The sequence below is a fragment of the Drechmeria coniospora genome, chromosome 02 (assembly GCF_001625195.1).
Source record: "Drechmeria coniospora strain ARSEF 6962 chromosome 02, whole genome shotgun sequence".
NCBI lineage: Eukaryota > Fungi > Ascomycota > Sordariomycetes > Hypocreales > Ophiocordycipitaceae > Drechmeria > Drechmeria coniospora.
The window spans coordinates 9989690-10010075 of record NC_054390.1 but is presented as its reverse complement, the minus strand read 5'-3'; the positions used below and the strand labels follow the sequence as shown (position 1 = coordinate 10010075).

Below are 20386 nucleotides of genomic sequence, written 5' to 3'. Positions count from 1 at the left end.
GAAGTGTAGTGAGGGAGCAGAGGCATTCGCCCCTTAACGTGTCCGAGGGCGGAAGAAGGGCCGCCAGATAAATAAGCAAAGCATTGCAATTTTACGACGGCACAGCACAGTTATACGAGTGCAATTTCTAACGGCACAGCACAGTCATACGAGTGCAATTTCTGACAGGCTCGTTCTACAAAGCACACAGCGTTTCTGGATCCAAACAAACACACTTGCCGCATGCAACATTGGGAACATCAGCCGTGCGTTTACCCCGTTGCCGAAGCCTATTTAATAGCGAGTTATGACATAGATAGGGCTGGCTGGACGAGCTTGTCGCCCTCGCAATTCGTGCTATTACAACCCTCCCTTTTTCCATGGTACACGCGACCCTTGCTTGCAAGGAATGGTTGAATTCCGAACACGCGAGCCGGCGAGAACCGTGGAATGTAGCGTTTAGAATAACACCATTGATTTGGCAGATGAACGATGAATATCAATTATTAGCTCGCCTCAACTACTTGGACTTGGAGCTAGTTGCTGTCGATATTCCAAGTTGCAACCTCAACCCTACTGTGGTCCCAGATATCTCGAGGCACCAAGCCTTGGCAAATATGTCGACTCTCCGAAAGCTGGATGACGCTCGCACTGCAGTCTCTGCCATGAACATCCGAGCAGGACCCCGCAAACGATACGCCATGCTCGGCCTCGTATTTGCGACGTTCGTGGGCCATGCTCGTGCATCTCCATCACATTACCGCCTTTCCTGGCCTGCCGCTGTCCAGGACCAATGGGCGATGCTACGGGTCGAGCGCTTGTCGTCCAACGACTCGATATGTCCCGTTGAAAAGCGCGGTGGCAAGGATGCCATCGATTGCGGAGTAGAGGACAAGGACCAGCGAATGTGGTTCACTCAGGCCGGTTGCAGCATCGCGAGTCAGGACATGACGTACGCCGACACGAGCGGCACTGTCCCTGTGGTCCGCACGGCGGCCAAGGGAGACCTTGTCAAGTTGACGTGCGAGGATGTGTTTTGTCCGATCCCACCTCGACTTGACTGCTACGAACAGCCCGGGATCTGCTCGGCGGATGAGTGGTGCATGATCGACATACACGAGAAATGGGGTCAGTGGGCGATGAATCGTGATGGAACCACTCCCCAGTGGGAGTACTGCTACAACGCCGCCGATTTCGTCGCAAACTCGACCGACGAAGCGTTGATCTCGAGCTACAATGCGGATTGCGTCGCGAGCACCGTCGGTGACTACGGCATCAAGCTCGGGCCCAAGATTGAGGCATGGAAACCGGCCCGGGGACGGTGTGTCAAGTTCCGAAAGGAGGATCAGAGCTGCATCGGCAACCCGCTCGAGTTTGGCCCCTTTGAGCCCGAATTCGGCTTGAATTACTTCCGGGAGGAGAACGGCTGGCCGTTCCCTCGGCCGCTCGTCTGCGGTCCCGGGCTCACATGCACCGGCGCCGACTTTGACGTCCGCCCGTCGACCTGCGTCATCCAACGACCCGTCAACAAATGCTTCTACGGTCCGTGGTGGGACTCTACCCAGTGCCCGAGGACACAACCCGGCACGCCCAAGGGTGGTCTGAACAAGAACCAGACGGTGGAAGCGCTGAGGCGCGTCGTCCTCCTGTATCCGGGCGAGGTTGCGAGCCCTGGAGCGTGCCCCTATTGGGATCGCGCGAGCAAGATCGGCGTGAGCGTGCTCGCGACTCAGCACAGGTTCTACAACATCATCGCCGCTCTGTGGCCGACAGAACTCTTCGGCGCCATACCGAGTTTCGACGAAGTCATGAAGCTGATCCCGGATCCCAACCTTTTCGGGAGTCCCGCCGACTGTGTCGCCCAAGCGGACGTCGCCGGCTCGCCCATCAACAAGGCCCTGGCTGAAGCCGGCACGCTCTCCAACCAGCCGAATCAAGTGTGGTCACTTGTTCACTTTGCGATGCACAATCAACCGTCCCCCCTGAGTGCCAAGGGTGTCGCGGCCTCACGAGCCCTCGCCGCTCACCTTTCGGAAAGCTTCTGGTGTGACGACTGCCGCGGCTTCTTCACCGTCGGCGTCATTGAGAGATACGGCCTTCCTCCAACAAGCTCGAATCCCGAAGACCATGCGCGATGGTGGTGGTGGGGTCACAATGTCGCCTCTGAACACGTCGCTACGACCCGTGCCGGCCATCCTTGGATCCACGAGCTGGGAGAGGAACCCGCTGCTGCGTTTCAGAACCCTTACTTTATGACATGGAAGGACGCCGTGGATATGTGGACATACCGCACTTGATCAAGGGATATCAGGTTGGGATCTGGCCGTGGGCGTATGGAAGGACGCTGTGAATATGTGGACATGCCGCACTTGATCAAGGGATATCAGGTTGGGGTTTGGCCGTGGGCGCAATTTGTATCTTTCACTGCACATACTTTACTCTTCGTATTTCCAATGCATGACGATATGCAGTTCTTTATGGAAATCACTGCATTATACGCGAGGCATAACCCTAACCCTCAAACCGCCCAAGTCTGCGGTAATAGCTGTCAGCTATCATAGCAATATGTGGTAGAATATCCAGGGTAGTCCGCCCTCACCTGAAAGGGTTGGTTTGGGACGCGGGATAGGAAGCCTTGCCACTTGTCGTCACTGCTAGCCAGACAGGTTCATCCGGCGACTTCCAACGTCAGATTGCAGCGCAAAATTGTATCTGGCAACAGGATCCACGAGCTCGGCTAAGAGAAGCGGTAAAGACCAAGTCGTTGTCGAAGCTTTCCGCCTGTTCGTTCATAGGAGATTGAGGATGCCGTCATGTAACGGTGAGGCCTGTACTCACCCACCATGTCGTAACACAGAAGTTCTTCATAACACTGCGTGATGCCTTCTACGAATCACGCCCTTTCTTGTAACCGAGTAATGTCTGTCATTGTGCAAAGTATTCGTATCGATGCTTCCCCCCTTGGATTGCAAACGCCATGTTGTGAATTGTCTAGCCACTGTTGCAGGGCCCAACGGAATACCCAAATGTGTTGACTGGTAAGCATGGGCTCAAAGTATGGTGCGAGGGTTTGTTTTATATTATCTGAGGATACTAAGCTGTCCAGTATCATCACTAATAGGCGCCTTGACTAGTACAAGCCTTGCACACAATGAGGAAATCTAGTTGTGAAAGCCCAATAGTTGTAACCGATAATCCCCCCCGACGACTTCATGGCTTGCCCAAACGACGTAAATATGTCTTTGCCAGACGGCATTGAGTTGCGCATAAAACATGGTTTGATGTAGCATTAACGCCTTGCAAAGGAGAGGATATCGCGATGGAATGGGGAATCGCCACTGGGCTACATGACATGGACCTTTGTTAGTAAAACCAGTCTGTCATGTTCTTGGCCGGCTGATGCAGAAACGGGGAAACGTACAGTACAACCAATGCATTTTCTTTTAGGTTTGCCAGAAACGATCTCTGATCGTCTCACGATTCTCTGATCTGCAAGTCTCATATTGGCCGCCGGATCCATTGCTTGGACACGGTTGGATGTGGTATCAACGGGCGCAGCAAAGGCCCCTAAAAGCAATACCGATGTCAAGGCGTAAATTAGCATTCTGCAATCCAACACAATATTACGATTTGGGGTTGAAGTCGTCAGATAGGAAGCTTCTTGTTGGCCTCGCAACTCTTTTGAGGAGTAGAGAGTTTTTCGTAGGAATGTTCTCTGAATGGAATGAGAAAAAAAACCAACGAGACTTGACTGCGGCGTCCTGGCCTTATGACTTGAAAGGGGCCATCGTCGCGGTTGTTACATTAGTCCACAGAAATTAGATATTCATCTCGCAAAAATAGCTCTTGCCCTAAAAATGTACTGTCTACATATAGACCGAGCAGGATGCGTATAAGTATATTCGAGGAGCCTAGGTAGTACGACCAGTGGATTCCATTACTTTACAGAATCCTCATACCATGATCTGGGACTTGATCCTCTCGCGCCCAAACGAATCGCAACAGGTAGTCAGGAATGCATGTGCGGAGTGATCGATCCTTCTACAAGTACTCCGTATGGAGTACTACATATATTCACGAGAGCATTCCCCAATCCAAGAACAGAGTACGAAGTAGTAACATCCACAATGTCATTCCCAGCGACTGATTATCCTAGTGCTTGTACCGCTATATTCTCGAGAGGATTGCTATTTGGACCCGGCATTTTACAATTTCGACACTAATTTCAACTTGCTCCATTGTTAAATCTACTCTTTCCCACCTATGAATGTTAGTAGATAATTAGGTATTTTGGAATAAACAGTCCTATCTACCTCCAAGTGATGTGGTGGAGGTAACATGCACCACGTACCAAACGCACTGCGCCCGAGGCAGTAGGTTTACTAGCAATCTTAAAGGCCGTAGAGCCGAGATATGGACAGGTAGAAAATTGGAAAAATAATGTTGATGACTTGTAGATAAGAGCGCTGATGTTGTCGTCTACCAGACGGGCCCTCTGGGGACCCTTAGTCCTCCTTGAGCAACTGTCGTAGGGTGTGTAATGAGGAGCCAATGTTGGAGGGGATACCTCGACGTTGATGATATGGTGAATTCCCTCAAGAAGGGAGTTCATCCAGTGTTGGGACACCGGGCGGGAAGGAGGCATATTGGTGCAAAGCTGCCCTTGGTAGCTGCAAATAGTTAGGAGAGTGACGGTCTGCAATTGAGTAGCTTTCCCTCCGCAATACTCTCGAGGGCTGCGTCCATAATTTGCCTTCGAACAGCTAACTATATTTCAAGAGCTTTACCAATGGCAGCCGTGTCCCCTCTACCTTGAACCCAGCGCAAGGTTTCTACAGAATCTTTAGCTGGCTTCGTGTCTTGTCGGTACCCTCTCTACAGTTTACCCAACAAGAGTACAAGAGTGGTTTCTACAGGCTGCACGGTCATGTTTTGCAACAGGCCTATGCTTGTGTCATTGTATAAAAGTAAAATATATATACTTGGCCATCGTGTTGAATGGAGGTCATGCGTATAATTGCAAGCAGGCTGAAAGTCGATAATATACTATTGCATAATAATGCGGGGTGCTTTAATATTTGGACACAGGACGAATACGAGATGAGTAGAAAATAAATGAGGACGCCTTGTTGACTAAGTGCAGGAGAAATTGTTTTGTTCCTTGGCAATGCAGATTCGTTTGACGTAGTGCGTACGAAGGAAGCCCCATTCTGAGGTATGGCTATTGACATTGGTGTGTCGAGTTGGAAAGCTGGCGATGCAGCAATAGTGGCCTTCCGTTTGTACATACTGCAAACCATGTAATATCAAGCCAACGTTTGTAGTAGCGAGCCAATGCCAAACTGAGGGCCATTGTGGCTGGTAATAGGAGGGCCGATTAAGTACCAAGCAACATACAATAATGCAAGCTTCATGGAATGTGCTCCTGCATCTGGAAAAGGAGACCTTCGAGAATATTACTGTTGTTGAAGTATCGAGCGAGGCCGAAGAACTGATAATGGGTAGGGCCTTGGACGAGCCCGTGTGCTACTTGATACGGTTCCGAAAAAGCCCCTATCTACAATCTCCAAGTTAAGCAGGCGTTGCGCCTACAGCTTCGATTGCCGCCACGAACTGAACTACGTACAAAAAAACGCATGTCGTTACTGACTTGCTGGGGATTGAGATAGAAACACATGTTATATAAATACTCCAAGGAAACGACTTACCGCATCTCGGATCAGTCATCCCCAAGTGTTGCCCATAAGTTTCACTTTCTAAGCTCGCGAGTTGAAACTGTGAAATACCCGCCTATCGAGATATCTTTGCCATATTTACAGTCAACAGGACTGTGAAGTCTGCAAATACCCGCCTATCGAGATATCTTTGCCATATTTACAGTCAACAGGACTGTGAAGTCTGTGCAAATTTTAACGCCTCCGGCCTCGGGGTTTTAAAGGTTTATTAAATCCCCAACTCGGGCGGCAAAATCTTTGAAGGACTTGAGACGCAATTAACTCGGGTGTTGTAATACTAGTAAAATCTTATAGTCCGTACGACCAATATTCATGCTGAGTCCTTGGTGATCTCAGTAGATTGCGTCCGCATCAGGTCTAAATGAAACTTGGCACTTCCGTCGTTCTTTCGCGTCTTTATATCGCTGACACGGGCGTTGTGATACTGGTATCGTCAAGTTCGTACGGCCGATATGCATTCTGTACACATGGCGATGTCGTTTTCTTACCCAACGGCGGGGCATGACTGGGCATCGTCGAGGATGACATCGTAGATTCCATATACGTCCATGCTAAGCGCGTTTGCGGCAAGGCAACCTCAGACGGAATCCGCAGAGCATTTGCACTTGCATTAATACTGGCCAGACTGGGCGTGTATTCGGGCGGCGGAGGAACCGATACTGCGAGCTCCGCTGGCAATGGCCGAGGCGACATGGATGGCCCTGCGCGGCAGGGCCGTGGCTGAGGGAGTGGAGTGATTTCTTTATATCTCCGGGACTTGGCTTCGGCAAACTGTTTTATTCCTCGTCTCGCCTTAGCACGGCAGAAAACATAAATGAGGCCGCTGAGGGCTACAGCAGCGGCGACTATTGCGCTCATAGCGATGGCAATCTTGGCGCCAGTCGAAATGCCTCCTGGGTTGTTGTCTGCGTCCGGTTCCGGTTCCGGATCCGTGATATTACCTGCTGTCTTCAAGAAATCATCTTGACTCATCTTGACGGGTAGATGGAACGCATCACACGTCACCTGCAAGTACTGATAAACACTTAGCAAATCGATTTTCACCTCTATCGCGCCTACGCATTCGGCGTTATCCTTAAGGAAATGGCCGCCATCGTAGCCACATACGCATTCGTAGTACTTGGTCTGGTTGTTTTGATACATGCAGCCATTTTCAACTGAGGATGTTTGGTAGCATTGCGTGGCTTTGGGTGGGAGTATCATTGTGGTGGGTTCAAGGGCCATGACAGAGGTTGCGAGCATCGCAATTGTGAGCGAACGTATGGCGGAGGCAGACCGATGCTTTGTCGAACTCGTCGTACCCGTCATTGCGCTCACTCCCGTGGCCATGGCGGTGTTGGCCTCAAAGGGCCGGTTGCCAGGTCAATCCCCCGTAATTCGGGTTATTTCATCATGGGATAGGCAAGCAGTTCGCGATTCGATAAAGGAACAAGCAACGATCGGCAACGCTGTAAGGGCTGATGAAGGTTATTGAGCTGATGACAACGAACCGAATGTTTAAATGCCGAGAATAAAGCCAGCCGGGAGCAAAGACGGCGGCAAGAAGGAGAAGATATTACGAAGAAGAAGAAGGAAATGGATGGAGCGAGGAGTGCAGTGATATAAGTCGGCTATTCTTCAAAGAATTCTTCGTTCGTGTGGCTCCTCCGTATATGGGCCTGCATTACTAGCGGCTTGTTAAAAGAATTGCCGATTCATGCAAGTTCTGTATTACTTGGCTTCCATGATGCATAATCTTGTAGTAATTTTAGCACACTAAGTCATGCGAACGCGCTGAACTCTCCACATATCAAGAATTAAGTCGTAGGCAAGGCCAGAGGGAATCATCACGCGACTGGGTACGTGTTGGAGTTGTCTGGAAGAAGGACAAGCTTTTTGACTAATTCGAAGGAGGCTCTCATATGAATCAGACAGTCATCGATCGCCTCTGTTCCCTCTGCCAGTCGCTCGTGATCGAACTATGAACAGCCACACCGGTAGGGCAGGGACGGGTTCCACGGTCGAATATCCGAGCAGGTCGGTTGATGGATGCCTACAGTTAACAATATTTCCCTAAAGTCTCTCCTGTATTCACTGGTTATTTCATTGGGATCAAAAATAAAAGGCAACCAACCCCTAACCGTGTATCGGTTGAGCATGAGCAGTCTTCTGGCGTGTTTGCAGCCACATTTATTCACGTTGCAAACCGGAGTCAAAAACGTAACATGTACTTTAAACTATACTGCAAGTACTCCGCACTTGGTTATAAGTATTGTGGTTGTAGTTGAGCCACCAATTGTGGACTGCTGGCAAATCGAACGACCGGATATTAATTCAAGTTCTCTCATGAGTGGCCTCCAAGTCGTGTCTACAGGGAGAGCACCCCGCGGTTCCCGCAACGCCCTCTAGAGTGTACCGTGAATGTGCTATTGATTGCTCTCACTAGTACGAGCACACACACATAATTACTCGTATTGGAAATACTAACAAGTATTACTTACTTACATCAAGTGCTGCTAGTTGTTGTACTTGACTGGTAGCGGAAATGAATGCTCAGCATTGCGCAAAATGAAATTGCAATTGCAAAGTGGTACCATCGCTATCAGCACTATGAGTACTCCGTACTTACCTTGAAGTGTGAGGATCAATAACTTTTGCAAAGTGCAGGGAGGCATGCGTGGAGTACTAGTAGCAACAGTTGCGTGGTGTATGTAAGGCGGAAGTATCATAGCTGAGAATCTACCCACGCTTGGTGAATAAATTATGATGTTTAGAAGAGAATTTCGTTGTCTAGGCAACTTACAGCAATCCCACATTATGCACCGAGTAATTACTGGCTTAATCATACGTATTGAGCAGACAAACCAGCCCTGCTAGAAACGTACCTCGGAGTGGATGGGGAAGTGAGCGATTCCAGCAAGTCAAGCTTTGATTCCTTCATGTCCGGTTACACCTAGCTCATGCCAGGATATATCATTGCTACATATGGCCGTCATGAAGCAAAGTCCTACCGATACTGACCATGGAGATATGTGGATCTTGTATATAATAAGATGGCGACCAGCAGGCGGTCTATACACCTTCTTAAGTATCAGATTATAATGCATGGAGCAAGACGGGTATTCCGTACTTTGTGTAAGTACATGTATCAGTACACCTACCTGATTTTATACTAGAATTCAAAAGGGGGGACTAATAGATTTAAAAATGGGCAAGCTGAGAAGCGAGTCCAAGTAACAAGCGTTATTCTCGATCCTACAAGTACAAATACTAGTATTACTAGCTCCCAGCCGATTTACTGGGCGAGTCCAAAACGCGATTGCAGGGGCACGGTGATCCACCAAGCAGCCTCGGGAGCTGCTTCAAATACCTCGGGTGGATTACAAGCCGGGATGAAGATTCCGCCGTCGGGGCGCCCGCTCAAGCATGTACTGTGTCGGGGATGAAAGGATCCGACCTGACTCCTTAGAGTCTTGGCCTTGTTGCTTGTCGATGCTACCATGTATCATCGACAGATGGAAATACGATTGATTTATGGGGCAATGCACTTCTTGTTTCCCCCCCCCCCGGGCGCAATGGTTATCACCCATCGGTGATAGTTGTAGCACGCAGGCTACAAATAATGCCTGATGGCGCAACGATCGATACGATTATACGAATGAAATTATACTAAATGCTGAATTAAAGCAGTCAAATAATACGAATCCTTTCAATGGCAGGCCAGGTATGGAGTATTACTCTTCTGCACGTTGTAGGTATCTAGCACGATCCTCCATTACATGATAATTTGGGAGGTAATTGTCATGACTTGTCTCAATTTCACTAGCAGGCATCAAAACCCGTGAGCGACACCGTTAGGTCGAGCTGATGGCTCAGTTCAATGTCAATATATTGGCGGTGCGATGTAGATACTGTTCAACTTCAACCATCTCAAGATCAAACGACGTATAGAGATAGAGTATAGCATGATCGGAGAATGGGGGAACCTCCCAGAAACCGGTCTCTCGGGAGAGGGCGCCTATTTCGGGTCATTGCGGCGTTCGTATTTTCTACATGGTACCATATAATACAGGGTACTCCCTGATTTGAAGTCACATTACGGCACATCGTGACATTCGGCAAGTGGGACTAGGTCTTGACTGTTCCTCGCCCGGCCTCGTCTTCGAGGACTAGTTCAAACTTGGCGGTGCTCCGCAGCGCCAGATGATGGATCTCGTATCTTGCACAAGCAATACGGGGGGGAGCAGAGTACATGTGATGCTTGATTACATCCCTCTCAACGTGCACGTACATAGTTGTGAGTATGAAAATTCAAGACCCCACCCCCCTATGTACCTGTGTAGGCAGGCCACTGGAACTATCATGGGGGCCTGACCTACGGAGATCTCCGTACCTGAAGAGATCTCCGTACCTGATTCTGAGTTTTCGGTGCTTGGGCTTAAGTACAACTACAACTACATAGCACACTATAGCATCAGCTAATCCCTACTAGTACGGGCGTACCTGTAGGTACATTCACACTCTAAAATATTTCCGATGTTCAATACATTTTTATGTATACATGGAACTTTTTTGTTCTGCTAGGTAATTATCATACATCCTTCAATCGTTGACGGAGCTTAGGTCTGGCTGAAAGTTAAGCCATCCCAACTCGTGCTATTATCCAGGCCGCTCACGCAACAGACATACCAGCGGGACAAGATTACTAGGTTGCGAAAACCATGCCGATTATGTATAGTAATGCTGAGCAAACTGAAGATGGAAAAGACTTCTCTAGCAAACAAATTGGACAAGTACTTTTAAACTCTTCTTTGCCTCACTTGGATCCGCAAATTTACAATCCACTTCAAGTCCCTTCTTGCACGTACAGCAACAACAAGCCATGGTACTAACATCTCACAGCCTCTTGTATGACAAAACAGCAACGGGGTATGATTCCCGCAAAGTCGATCACCAGACTCATTCATCCGTACACTAAGAGTTGACTCTTTTTAGTCCACTAGCCGTTGCACTGAAGTAATAATGGAAATAGCTTAATGATAGGCAACTGTCATAGGCAGTTGGGCAACGACAGCTACAGCCGGGCGAATGATGGCTACGCCTAGCCTACTACGCTTGGTGATGCGAGTCCGCCCCGAAATGGATGTGTAGCCTTCCTACCTAAAGATGTAAGTTACCTCGAGCGGAGACGGGCCCGCCGGCGTCAAGGCACGAGGGTATGAGGTCGGGCCGGAGTGACGACCTGTCTTGGTACTCCGTAGTCGGAGCGGTAATTACTTAAACGAGATTATTAGTTTACATTGAAAGCATCAAAATAAGTGACACTGGTAGTAGAAGTCGTAAAGACTGCTTCTCGCGGGTTATTGTAGTGAACATTGGCTGTATCGTGACGCAGCGCGAGTATAGACCGATTGATGTCTACTTAATTGCGTATCCCATGTAGGCAACTAAAGTATAGGCCTTGACAGCAGTGTCGGATCCTAAAACCGAGGAGTATCGTATAATGGGGCAAAGTCGCGCCATATCTCCCCGCCTTGGCCGTGGTTGGTAAATGTTTCCATTCACAAAGGAGAAGGCGCAGTAAAACGTTACGTCCGAGTGCTGGTAATATTCATACGTATTGCGGGAAGGAGGCAGGAAGGAATGAATGCCTGGCAAATCCCCTGCACTACGTGCTGAAACTCCACATATGGTCCGAAGTAATACGAGGAAAATATAAACATAGCAACCTGCTTAATTAAGCACAGGTTTATAAATTCTTTCTACATGCACTCAAGTATATACAAACGTGTGAGGCCACACAAGCACACGTACATTGAGGGCTGCGTTCAGGGATATTTCGTTCAAAAACGAGTCATCGACCTAGTGTTACTTTCCGTCCCTTGTGCACAAAGTTAAACCACCTACGTGGCATTGGCTTGGCAAGACCTGCTGCATCGACAATAAATATATAACGACTTGAAAGACTGTCAGTATCACTGTAATATACGTCAACTTCACGACCTCGTCCTATTTGGAAAACGACAATAATACATAGTTGGGTCATGTCGTATGCAAAGGTATTCCTTGCAAATACACGGATAACTTTGACTGCTTGGCTAACGCAGAATGGAACGAAGATGAGCTCATTTTTCGCTCTTTTCGTTACAATTGCGATACAGGTCGGCGCTGCGCAACCTAAAGACTTCAACCAACGACATATGGTCTCTCTTGAGCGACATGAAAGACCATTGGACAATAGCGAAGCGACATTCACCTTAACAGCTAGAGGGTTACAATGTCCAACAGATAGCGAGCAACATCGGCTGTTCAAAGAAGCTTTGGAGGAAACAACACTACAGAATGATCTCATTCAGTGTGTTCCCAGCATGCGTAAATCCGTTAATCCCAACGCCGGCACCATCAAAAGGAAAAGAAGTAAGAAGATTACTGTGGCATTCAGCAGCACGTCTGTGTACTAAGATGAGTGTCAGCAGAAGATTCTGAAGAAACCCCACACTTGATTCAAAGAAGAGGGGACAGTTGCAGCGATACGGTTGATACATGGGCATGCATACACGGCCTCGATTGTCGGTATGTGCAGAACTGCGTACCTGGCATCTCATGCAAGGATACGTCAACAAAAGAATGCAAGCTAGATGAGTGCAACGGCAAATCAAAGGAGATGCATTGCAGTATTGCGAACAAGGTTGCCCAGGAGGCGAAATTTGACGAACTGACCTTGGAGGTTGAGATTGCTGATGAGCCTGGGGCGGAGGCATATGGCCAGGTCGTTGCTGATATCGGAGGGGGGAAACCAATTCCCCTATTCAATGGAATTTCAAGGGGAGAAAACGTTTCAGTCAGCGTTAACATTCCAGATGTATACGGAGAAAAGAAAGACATATCGCTGAAGGACTTGAGTGTTCTCAAGCTACTGCACAGGCCTGCCATTAAATTTAGCCTTTATGGTAGCCTCCCGCCGCCCTGTGATTATTTCAAGATGAAAAGTGAGTCTGAACAGATATATCTGTTGGCAAGCCAGCCGTACAGAATGAAATACAGCTTTTGAATTATTTTGCTAATAATCACACCCAACAGGTATTCGATTGCGCGTACGCCACACTGCTACGGGCCTTTACTTCCACCATGCCCCTGTTGTGAATCCAACCCCAGTCGGCCATTGCGGAAAACAAATGAAACCAGTCTGGGCTGGAGATTTACCCTTGGAAAAGTGGCAAGCGGAAATCGGGAAAGAAAATGATCAACAACTTTGGAAATGTCTGGTATGTTCCTCTTAAAGAATAAATTTAGCTCCATAACGTTATCGGAAGCTAACAAGGCCAAAATTATAGAGGAAATCGGATTTTTCCGAATGCAAGTCAGCGTTTCGATACTGAACCCGAAATGCCTGGATCGGATACTAGAGATGGCTACTGAGAAATATTACATTGGGCCGCAAGAGTGATTGGGCATCAGTCAGGAGGTATGGATCTAATCCTGATTTACGAAAACCTGCAGAATAGTCTGTAGATTCACATTAGTCCTCAGTACTTGGTTATCTAGATCAAGTACTGAGCCTTGTGTATATTAGGGAAATAGCCAGGCGTGTCTGTAGGAGAACCCGGGATATCGGTACATTAGCATCGTACTTTTGGTAATATTTATACTCGTTCGTGTATGGGATTCAATTGGCAGTGAGTAACAGTTTATCTGTATCTATGATGTGATGGTAACAGGCACAATGACTGTATTGTGGTTGGTACAGGTAGCTGTATTGCATGCGTTTGTTGTATCCTGCTATCATAAATTGCTTCATTATAGTATGGTCTCCACGCTAACCTTACATATTACATGGGATAGCACCATTTTCAAGGAAATGGGTATATGAGGCATAAGTGTAGCTTGTAGCACCCCGGGGTTGAGTTGTGCAGGAGGGCTAGGATTAGTGAAAGAGGTCAAATCACGAGTAAAGCAAAATGTCTAGAAATTCTTCTAGGCAATTAGCGACTTCTGGAATACGCTGTGATTTCAAAGACGAACTGTCCTGTAGGATCTACCGTACAATGTAGATACCGGTTTGAAGTTTATGATGCGGATAGCGTTTTGTTTCGACGACTCAATTAAGAGGTCAATCCTTGTTTCGACGACTCAATTTAGAGCTTAATCCTCCGTATCCATGAATTGTGTATAATCGAATGACTAAATGCACACCATTTTTAATAGTCCTCTTGAAGCCTTGGCAAGGGGTGGAGGGTCATTCTTGAGCAATGACGTTATCCAGAATTACATCCAATTTAGCTTTAGTCTTGAACTTTAACCCGCCTACTCTCTGCGAACTCGAAGAGCATATTCCAACTCCTACATTTACGGATAGTATCCCAGCCATCGATTTCCGGCTTGAGTAATCCATTTTTGTCAACAATAACCTTCTCTAGAGTTGTATCCCCTATGCACATCAATGTTTGGCGGAGATATTCGAAACAGTGGTTAAGATGCTGGTCATTAATAGCTTTTGTCCGGTATGCTGACCTGATTGCAGCCTGAAAGTGACGGCATGATTAGAACGCTAATACTTGACGAGAAACTTGGTTGATGACATACTAGACAATGTAGCTGGTGAAACATTGATATGCCGAATCCTTTACGTGAGATGCCGTCGCCTTTGTCATGCCGTACGGGAAACCCACCAGTAAGGTCGTAGTGCTTGGGATTCGAAATTGCAATAAAGCCACCACCTCCTTTGTTTTAATAATAAGCTCAAGTCCACAAGCGGCCAGTTCATAATGATATCTTACGTGGTTGCAGCGCATCCCACAGACTCCGGTTTGTAAGGTTTGTAGCAACGGAGTGAGGAAACACATCGTTGAGTGTCTGGTTTGGTTGGAACAGTTTTGACTCTGTTGGAACTTCTCATACAGTCAACTATTGCCCCATCGTTCAAGATAGCCAAACTTACTTTTGCTAAAGATGGCATATAATCGCTCCGTCTCACTGAGAAGGTACTTGCTTTTCAACTTAAGAACGTCAACCCCCATGACACATAGAACTGTGACGATATAAGTAATAAACAAAGCTTAAAATCGATGCTGCCATCGACTAGAGACAGCCTCGGAATGCTCTAACAATTGGTATCTTGAAGCCTCATTTTTGCTCAACAATCGAGACCAACGTGGAAACATATTGTCTCATGGTACGGCCAAGGTGTATCTAAAAGTTGGCCTCGTGATCTTGGTTACTGTTATTGCATGGGAAAACAGGCATGAAAAGGGATTTCTGTTCAGACTCACTTTTCATAAGAGGAATACAAACTCCGTTGCAGCAGGTTGCAATATTGCTGCAAACAGAGCTGAGGCTTACATTCTCAAGCCATTCAGGACCAAACATGAAAGGATGATATAATTATTCGATGTCACTCATGCGGAGATTCTACTCCGACGGTTTCACACGGAAAGTTAACTCGAGGCATTTACTGGATATTCACAGAGTACTTAAAACGGAGTATATGTACATTAATGCGGGGGATATTCATATTGCGCAGAACCTTTGTACTCGGCATGACGTATTTCGATGTTACCTTCCGCACATGGAGCCTTCCAACGTAACTGAGCCGTTTTGGAGTGCCCTACAGGTTTCGGTCAGCACCAGATCGGTAATGTTGGTCAGCCGGGGCCAATAATAAACAGAAAGAAACCTGGGTACGAATACCAAAAGCGTTATACTCTGAAGTTGAAAAATATGAACAATAAATGCTTTGCGCATATTAACCCACATGATAGTATCCCCAGCCTCTGTTACCGACCTGCACCTGCTTTGTACATTCGATTGGATATTGATCTCTAGCAGAAATAGGCACACGCACACACTACATGGCAATATTCATAATGACTTTTAACTTGACAGATAGATGGGTGCCAAATATTCCCGCGGGTTTGAAACTCTCCAAAATATTGATCACAGGCTTTCTGATGTAGGCAATATTAACTATAATCCACATATCCTTGTCACATTCTTGTATTCATCGTACTGTATCCAAAATTTGCCTTTGCCAGGTTCAGATAAACTCTTCAAAATATCTCGGGCAGATCCAACTCCCCATGTTTCAACACTGCGTCTTTGAGTATGATTTGGTTTTTCTTCATCCAGTCCAGGATAGCCTCCGGATTTCGGCAAGTATGCTAATTTGATCTGTTAGTCACCTTGAGTCTGAATCTTTGTGACGGACGTACCTTGGTACTGAAATCAGGAACCGGATCACCGTAACCGTAAATCCAGTGATAAACGATCAAGGTAGTATCGCCGTAACACATGATGGATTCGCGCAACATGTCGACGCAGTGATCTAGATTCGTCTATCAGTACAAACTGGAATGCAAGATACCATTTTAAGCCAAGTAGGGTCTAACCAGCATGCTCTCGCAGATATGGCTGTGAGAACCAGCCGGGCTCAGTCACTATATAATAATCGAGATGAATAAATTTCCGAAGCATGTTCTATAACGTTATCTGGTCAGTATTTGCTTGTTAACAGGCCTCTTTGAGTTTGCTGACGAGACAATGGATTTGATGAAAGAATCCTAGGCTGGCCATGTAGCCAAGGTTTTCTGTTTCACTGAGATGGACAGCTGTTTGAAGTGGAAAACTTGTGGATGCTCGAGCATCTTCTAAGGAAATGTTCAGTATTGGAGGATAATCTGGTATCGATTCTGGATCCAAACGCAGTCAGAAACGATGCTGAAGAGCAGAAAGGCGGACCTTCCGTTATCTTGACCAACATACTGCTGCCAGCCTCGGTAAAACGGCCCCAGGCTTGGTCCATCTCAGGGGTTGGAGGCCGCTATATGGGCTTCGTTTAAACAAAGATCCATTGTATCGTTGCTCGCGTGGCTGAAATGTTACTCCATCAACTAGATATTTAGCTTACAAAGCCTGAGATGAGAAGTGTCGGCAAACATGAGTCCTTTTTGTGCTGATTCTCGTTGGAGGTCGAAACGAATCGCACCTCTGCATAGCAGCGATGTGACAATCGCTGCGGCCTGTATGAGCCAGCAGCGCCACGTATGGGATATTGACAACGGTCGTATTACAGGATGTTCATTCCCGAGCAGTGTTTCGACTTTTACTCCTGTTTCAGATGAGTCGTCATATTTTTGGTGACTCGCATATTAAACAAGGAGATGATTGAATCTTCAAATGGACACAATTCTGCAAGTAGAGTCCAGCATATGGTATCTACAGAATGTAGATTATTGTTGGTTTTATCAAAAGGTCGAGCCGGACAGGAAATGTCACTCAAACGTTATAGCTAAATCCATTGTTTTCTGGAGAGTGCACAGAGCATTACTTCCCAACCTGCACTGAATACACCGTTGCGTACATATAATGCACCATTATGTTACGGGTTCTGCTGTTTTCGATCTAGTGAGCGCTTTTCCTGTATCTGCATGAACCACCAAGTATATGAGCCTGGACCCTAGGCCCCTAAATTTATTCCTCACAGCAAGTACTTGACACTGCGTACTTACTGTACACAATCTTTCGCATCTACTCGATGGTTGCGTACTAGTAGTAGTGCAGGTATCCATGCAGCGGCAACTCTTGCCGGTTCTCCGAGCAATGCTTTCTTTCGGCTATATCACTTGTGCATTACATGGGTCTATCAACGAACCAATGCCCACTTCTTTCGATATATCGAGCGGGTGGATTCGGTCAGGGCTTTAGTTACATGCAACACTGTACGAACATCTCATCTTAGCCCCCCCAACTGGGCAGGTGCTTACATGGACGATGCAGCAGGAGTACTCGCATTACGTATGAGTTATATAGCCGGCTCTAGGGTTTGGATATATTTGACATATGTGCTGGCAAAGGCTGTTGGCGCATCAAGTACACCTACGAGTACTTTTACCATGAATTCCCAGTTAACTTGTTCAAGCCTTCTTTGAACTGTGAACGCAGGATCAACTACAAAGGCAACCCCCCTGTTGGCTACGAGGCTCTACGATGAATCTTCTCCTTGTTGTGTTGTACGCCTCGCGGCTCCTTGTTGCAGCGGCGGCCGAGGCTCCTCCAGCGCTGACGCCTGAAGCGATCGAGGCAGATATTGAATGGACCGGGTTGGCCGTTATTTCCTCTCCGTTAATCACTTGTGACCATGGGCTAACTCTCACAGCCTGATAAATGTGCTGGAAAACTTGAGCACAATCGCCAACGATCACGGGGGGAATCGGGCTTTCGGCACGTCCGGCTACCTCGCCTCCTTCAACTATGTTCTCCAGCGTGTGCAGGATGGCATCAGCAAGTACTTTGACACGACGGTCCAGGAGTTTACGCATACGTACTACCAGTTGAAAAACATATCACTCACCGGCCCGACTGGTGACAACACCCCGGTCATCTCGCCGACGCACAACATGGCCACGCCGCCCGAAGGATTAACGGCGCTGCTTATGAATATTCCAGTGGACGATGAACGCGGCTCGGGATGTTTTGGAGACCAGTGGAATGGCACCGATGCCAGTGGGAAGTTTGTGTTGATCAAGCATGGCAAATGCTACATTGATGAGAAGGTGCAGCTTGCCAAGAATAATGGTGCCCTTGGTGTTATCGTATATAGCGACAAGGCTGGACAGATGGTCGGTGATTATCTCGATCGTGACACTGTCGTCAAGCCACTCCCTGTCGGTGTTGTCGGGCTTGATACCGGGTTGAGATGGAGCCAGCAGGTAACGGATGGACAGCAGCTGAACGTAAGCCTGTTTGTCGACACACTCTACGAGCCGAGGAAATCCTGGAACATCATCTCGGAGACCAAATCGGGCGACTCGAACAATGTTGTTTTTCTCGGCGCCCACTTGGACAGCGTTCCAGCGGGGCCCGGCATCAACGACAATGGTAGCGGTGTTGCGGCCCTTTTAGAAATGGCCAAGCACTTTTGCAAGTATACGGGCTTCAAGAACAAGGTTCGATTCGCCTGGTGGGGAGCGGAAGAGTAAGCAACCTGTCCTACGGAGGAATACCAGCCGGCAGTGACCTTTGCGCTCACGCTGAAATAGGCCTGCGATCGTCGGTTCTCGTCATTACGCATCGAAGCTGAACGAAACCGAGGCGGACCAGATTCGGCTGTACATCAATTTGGATATGATCGGCAGCCCTAGGCCAAACTATACAGTCGAGGCAAACAACGACGCGGATATGGCAGGGGCCGCTCCCCTGGTCGAGCATCTTCTGAAAAATGGTTTCCCGGCCAAGATCGTGTAGGGATTCATCGCTTGCGTGACGAAGTGGCGGTTCCTAAACGTTAACGGTGCACAGGAAATATGATGCAAATTCTTCCGACTATTCCGGCTTTGTCAAGCTAGGCATCCCAGCTGCTGGCATTTACACCGGCGGCCTGCTACCGGTAGACAACCCGCCTGACGCCTGCTACCACAAGGCCTGCGACAACATCACCAACGTCAACCAGGAGGCCATCTTGGCCAATACTAAGGCGGCCGCGTATGTCACCGCCAAGTTTGCCCTTAGCCTCGATGGCGTTCCTGCTAGAAACAAGACAAACTCGACAAGCCCGTGAGCTCGAAGCACAGGTAGGACACGGGCATTCTATTCATAAGAAGGGATGGCGAAGCAAGTCGCGTGAATACGACAAGGCAGACAGTCAAGAAAGCATTTAGAATGCCGTCCGATAAGTAAAAGGCTATGCCCATGATCGTCTCGCCGCCACGAGGTTGCGGAATCGGGAGTCACAAGAATGGTTGGAATTAAATAAAACCTGCAGTATTACTAGCATGCCGTCTGGAGCCCACCATTTCCACGGTGAACTATTGCATGCGTATCGCGGTCACTGGCGAGTCACTATACCTTCGTACATCTCTGCGCCTATTTATATCGACGCCCAGTCTTTCCACGAAGGTATACTAGGAGCTTGACATCAGTCAAAGTCCGAGCTATGCCATCGAACAAAGGCAAGCTGTTCCATTTATCATGAGCAAAGTGGAAGAAAACTCTTGCTGCTTCTGGCATTGCTAGTTGTCCATGCATTGTTCATTTGTGTAAGAGTGCAATACGTCCTGTTTCTACGTGGCAGGAATTACTAGTAGGTGAAACCGCAAACTCTACTAGTAGCAGTGAGTTGCTCACGGTAGCAAGCGAGGGTAGCGATCAACCACGCTGTCAGAAGTTTAGGCTGCGTACTGCTCCGGCTTGTTGAATGCTCTGGCGGCTGAGGATGCCCAAACTGTACCACTAATGCCCGTGGCTATCGGTGATGAAGTGCACCAGTGTTGCTGATGGCGTTTTGGTAGCCCGAGCTTCGGACTACATGACGAATACGAACTGAACAGAAAATAAATCAAGACGTCTTGTTGACTAAGTGCGGGAGAACTTGTTTAATTTCTTAATAACGCAGATTCGTTTAACGTAGTGCGTGCGAAGGAACCCCCATTCTACGGAGTAGTAGGTATGGACTGGCCTTTTTGCTAGGTCATAGTACTATATTCTTGTGTTTAGGTAATGTAGCAATCGATGCTTTAAATTAATGAAGCAACCAGTTAGTGCTTGTACATATATATCGAAAGCTTTGGTAGGGTGTTTTCAATACATATGGTAATGGCGTACTTGTCACTCCTGCCACTCCCTCGACCTCTCGCCGCCTCTGGGTCAATAATACTAACAACTACAGTAAGTACTTACATGTAATGTAATACAACTACAAC

General features: G+C 47.7%; 4 protein-coding genes across 4 annotated transcripts; 3 read left to right on the top strand and 1 right to left on the bottom strand.

Annotated features, from left to right (window-relative positions):
• Positions 1–464: 464 nt before the first annotated feature.
• Positions 465–2276, top strand: DCS_05863 (uncharacterized protein; the record flags this gene model as incomplete). Its single annotated transcript, XM_040803164.1, has 1 exon — positions 465–2276. One exon carries the CDS (start codon positions 465–467, stop codon positions 2274–2276), a length of 1812 nt encoding a protein of 603 aa, XP_040658197.1.
• A 3834-nt stretch (positions 2277–6110) lies between these two features.
• Positions 6111–6956, bottom strand: DCS_05862 (uncharacterized protein; the record flags this gene model as incomplete). Its single annotated transcript, XM_040803163.1, has 1 exon — positions 6111–6956. One exon carries the CDS (start codon positions 6954–6956, stop codon positions 6111–6113), a length of 846 nt encoding a protein of 281 aa, XP_040658196.1.
• A 4937-nt stretch (positions 6957–11893) lies between these two features.
• On the top strand, positions 11894–13140 carry DCS_05861 (uncharacterized protein; the record flags this gene model as incomplete). The annotated part of the gene is made up of 4 exons (XM_040803162.1): positions 11894–12110; positions 12167–12682; positions 12774–12958; positions 13015–13140. 4 exons carry the CDS (start codon positions 11894–11896, stop codon positions 13138–13140), a joined length of 1044 nt encoding a protein of 347 aa, XP_040658195.1.
• A 4535-nt stretch (positions 13141–17675) lies between these two features.
• Positions 17676–19245, top strand: DCS_05860 (uncharacterized protein; the record flags this gene model as incomplete). Its single annotated transcript, XM_040803161.1, has 4 exons — positions 17676–17788; positions 17845–18663; positions 18728–18928; positions 18987–19245. 4 exons carry the CDS (start codon positions 17676–17678, stop codon positions 19243–19245), a joined length of 1392 nt encoding a protein of 463 aa, XP_040658194.1.
• Positions 19246–20386: the final 1141 nt, after the last annotated feature.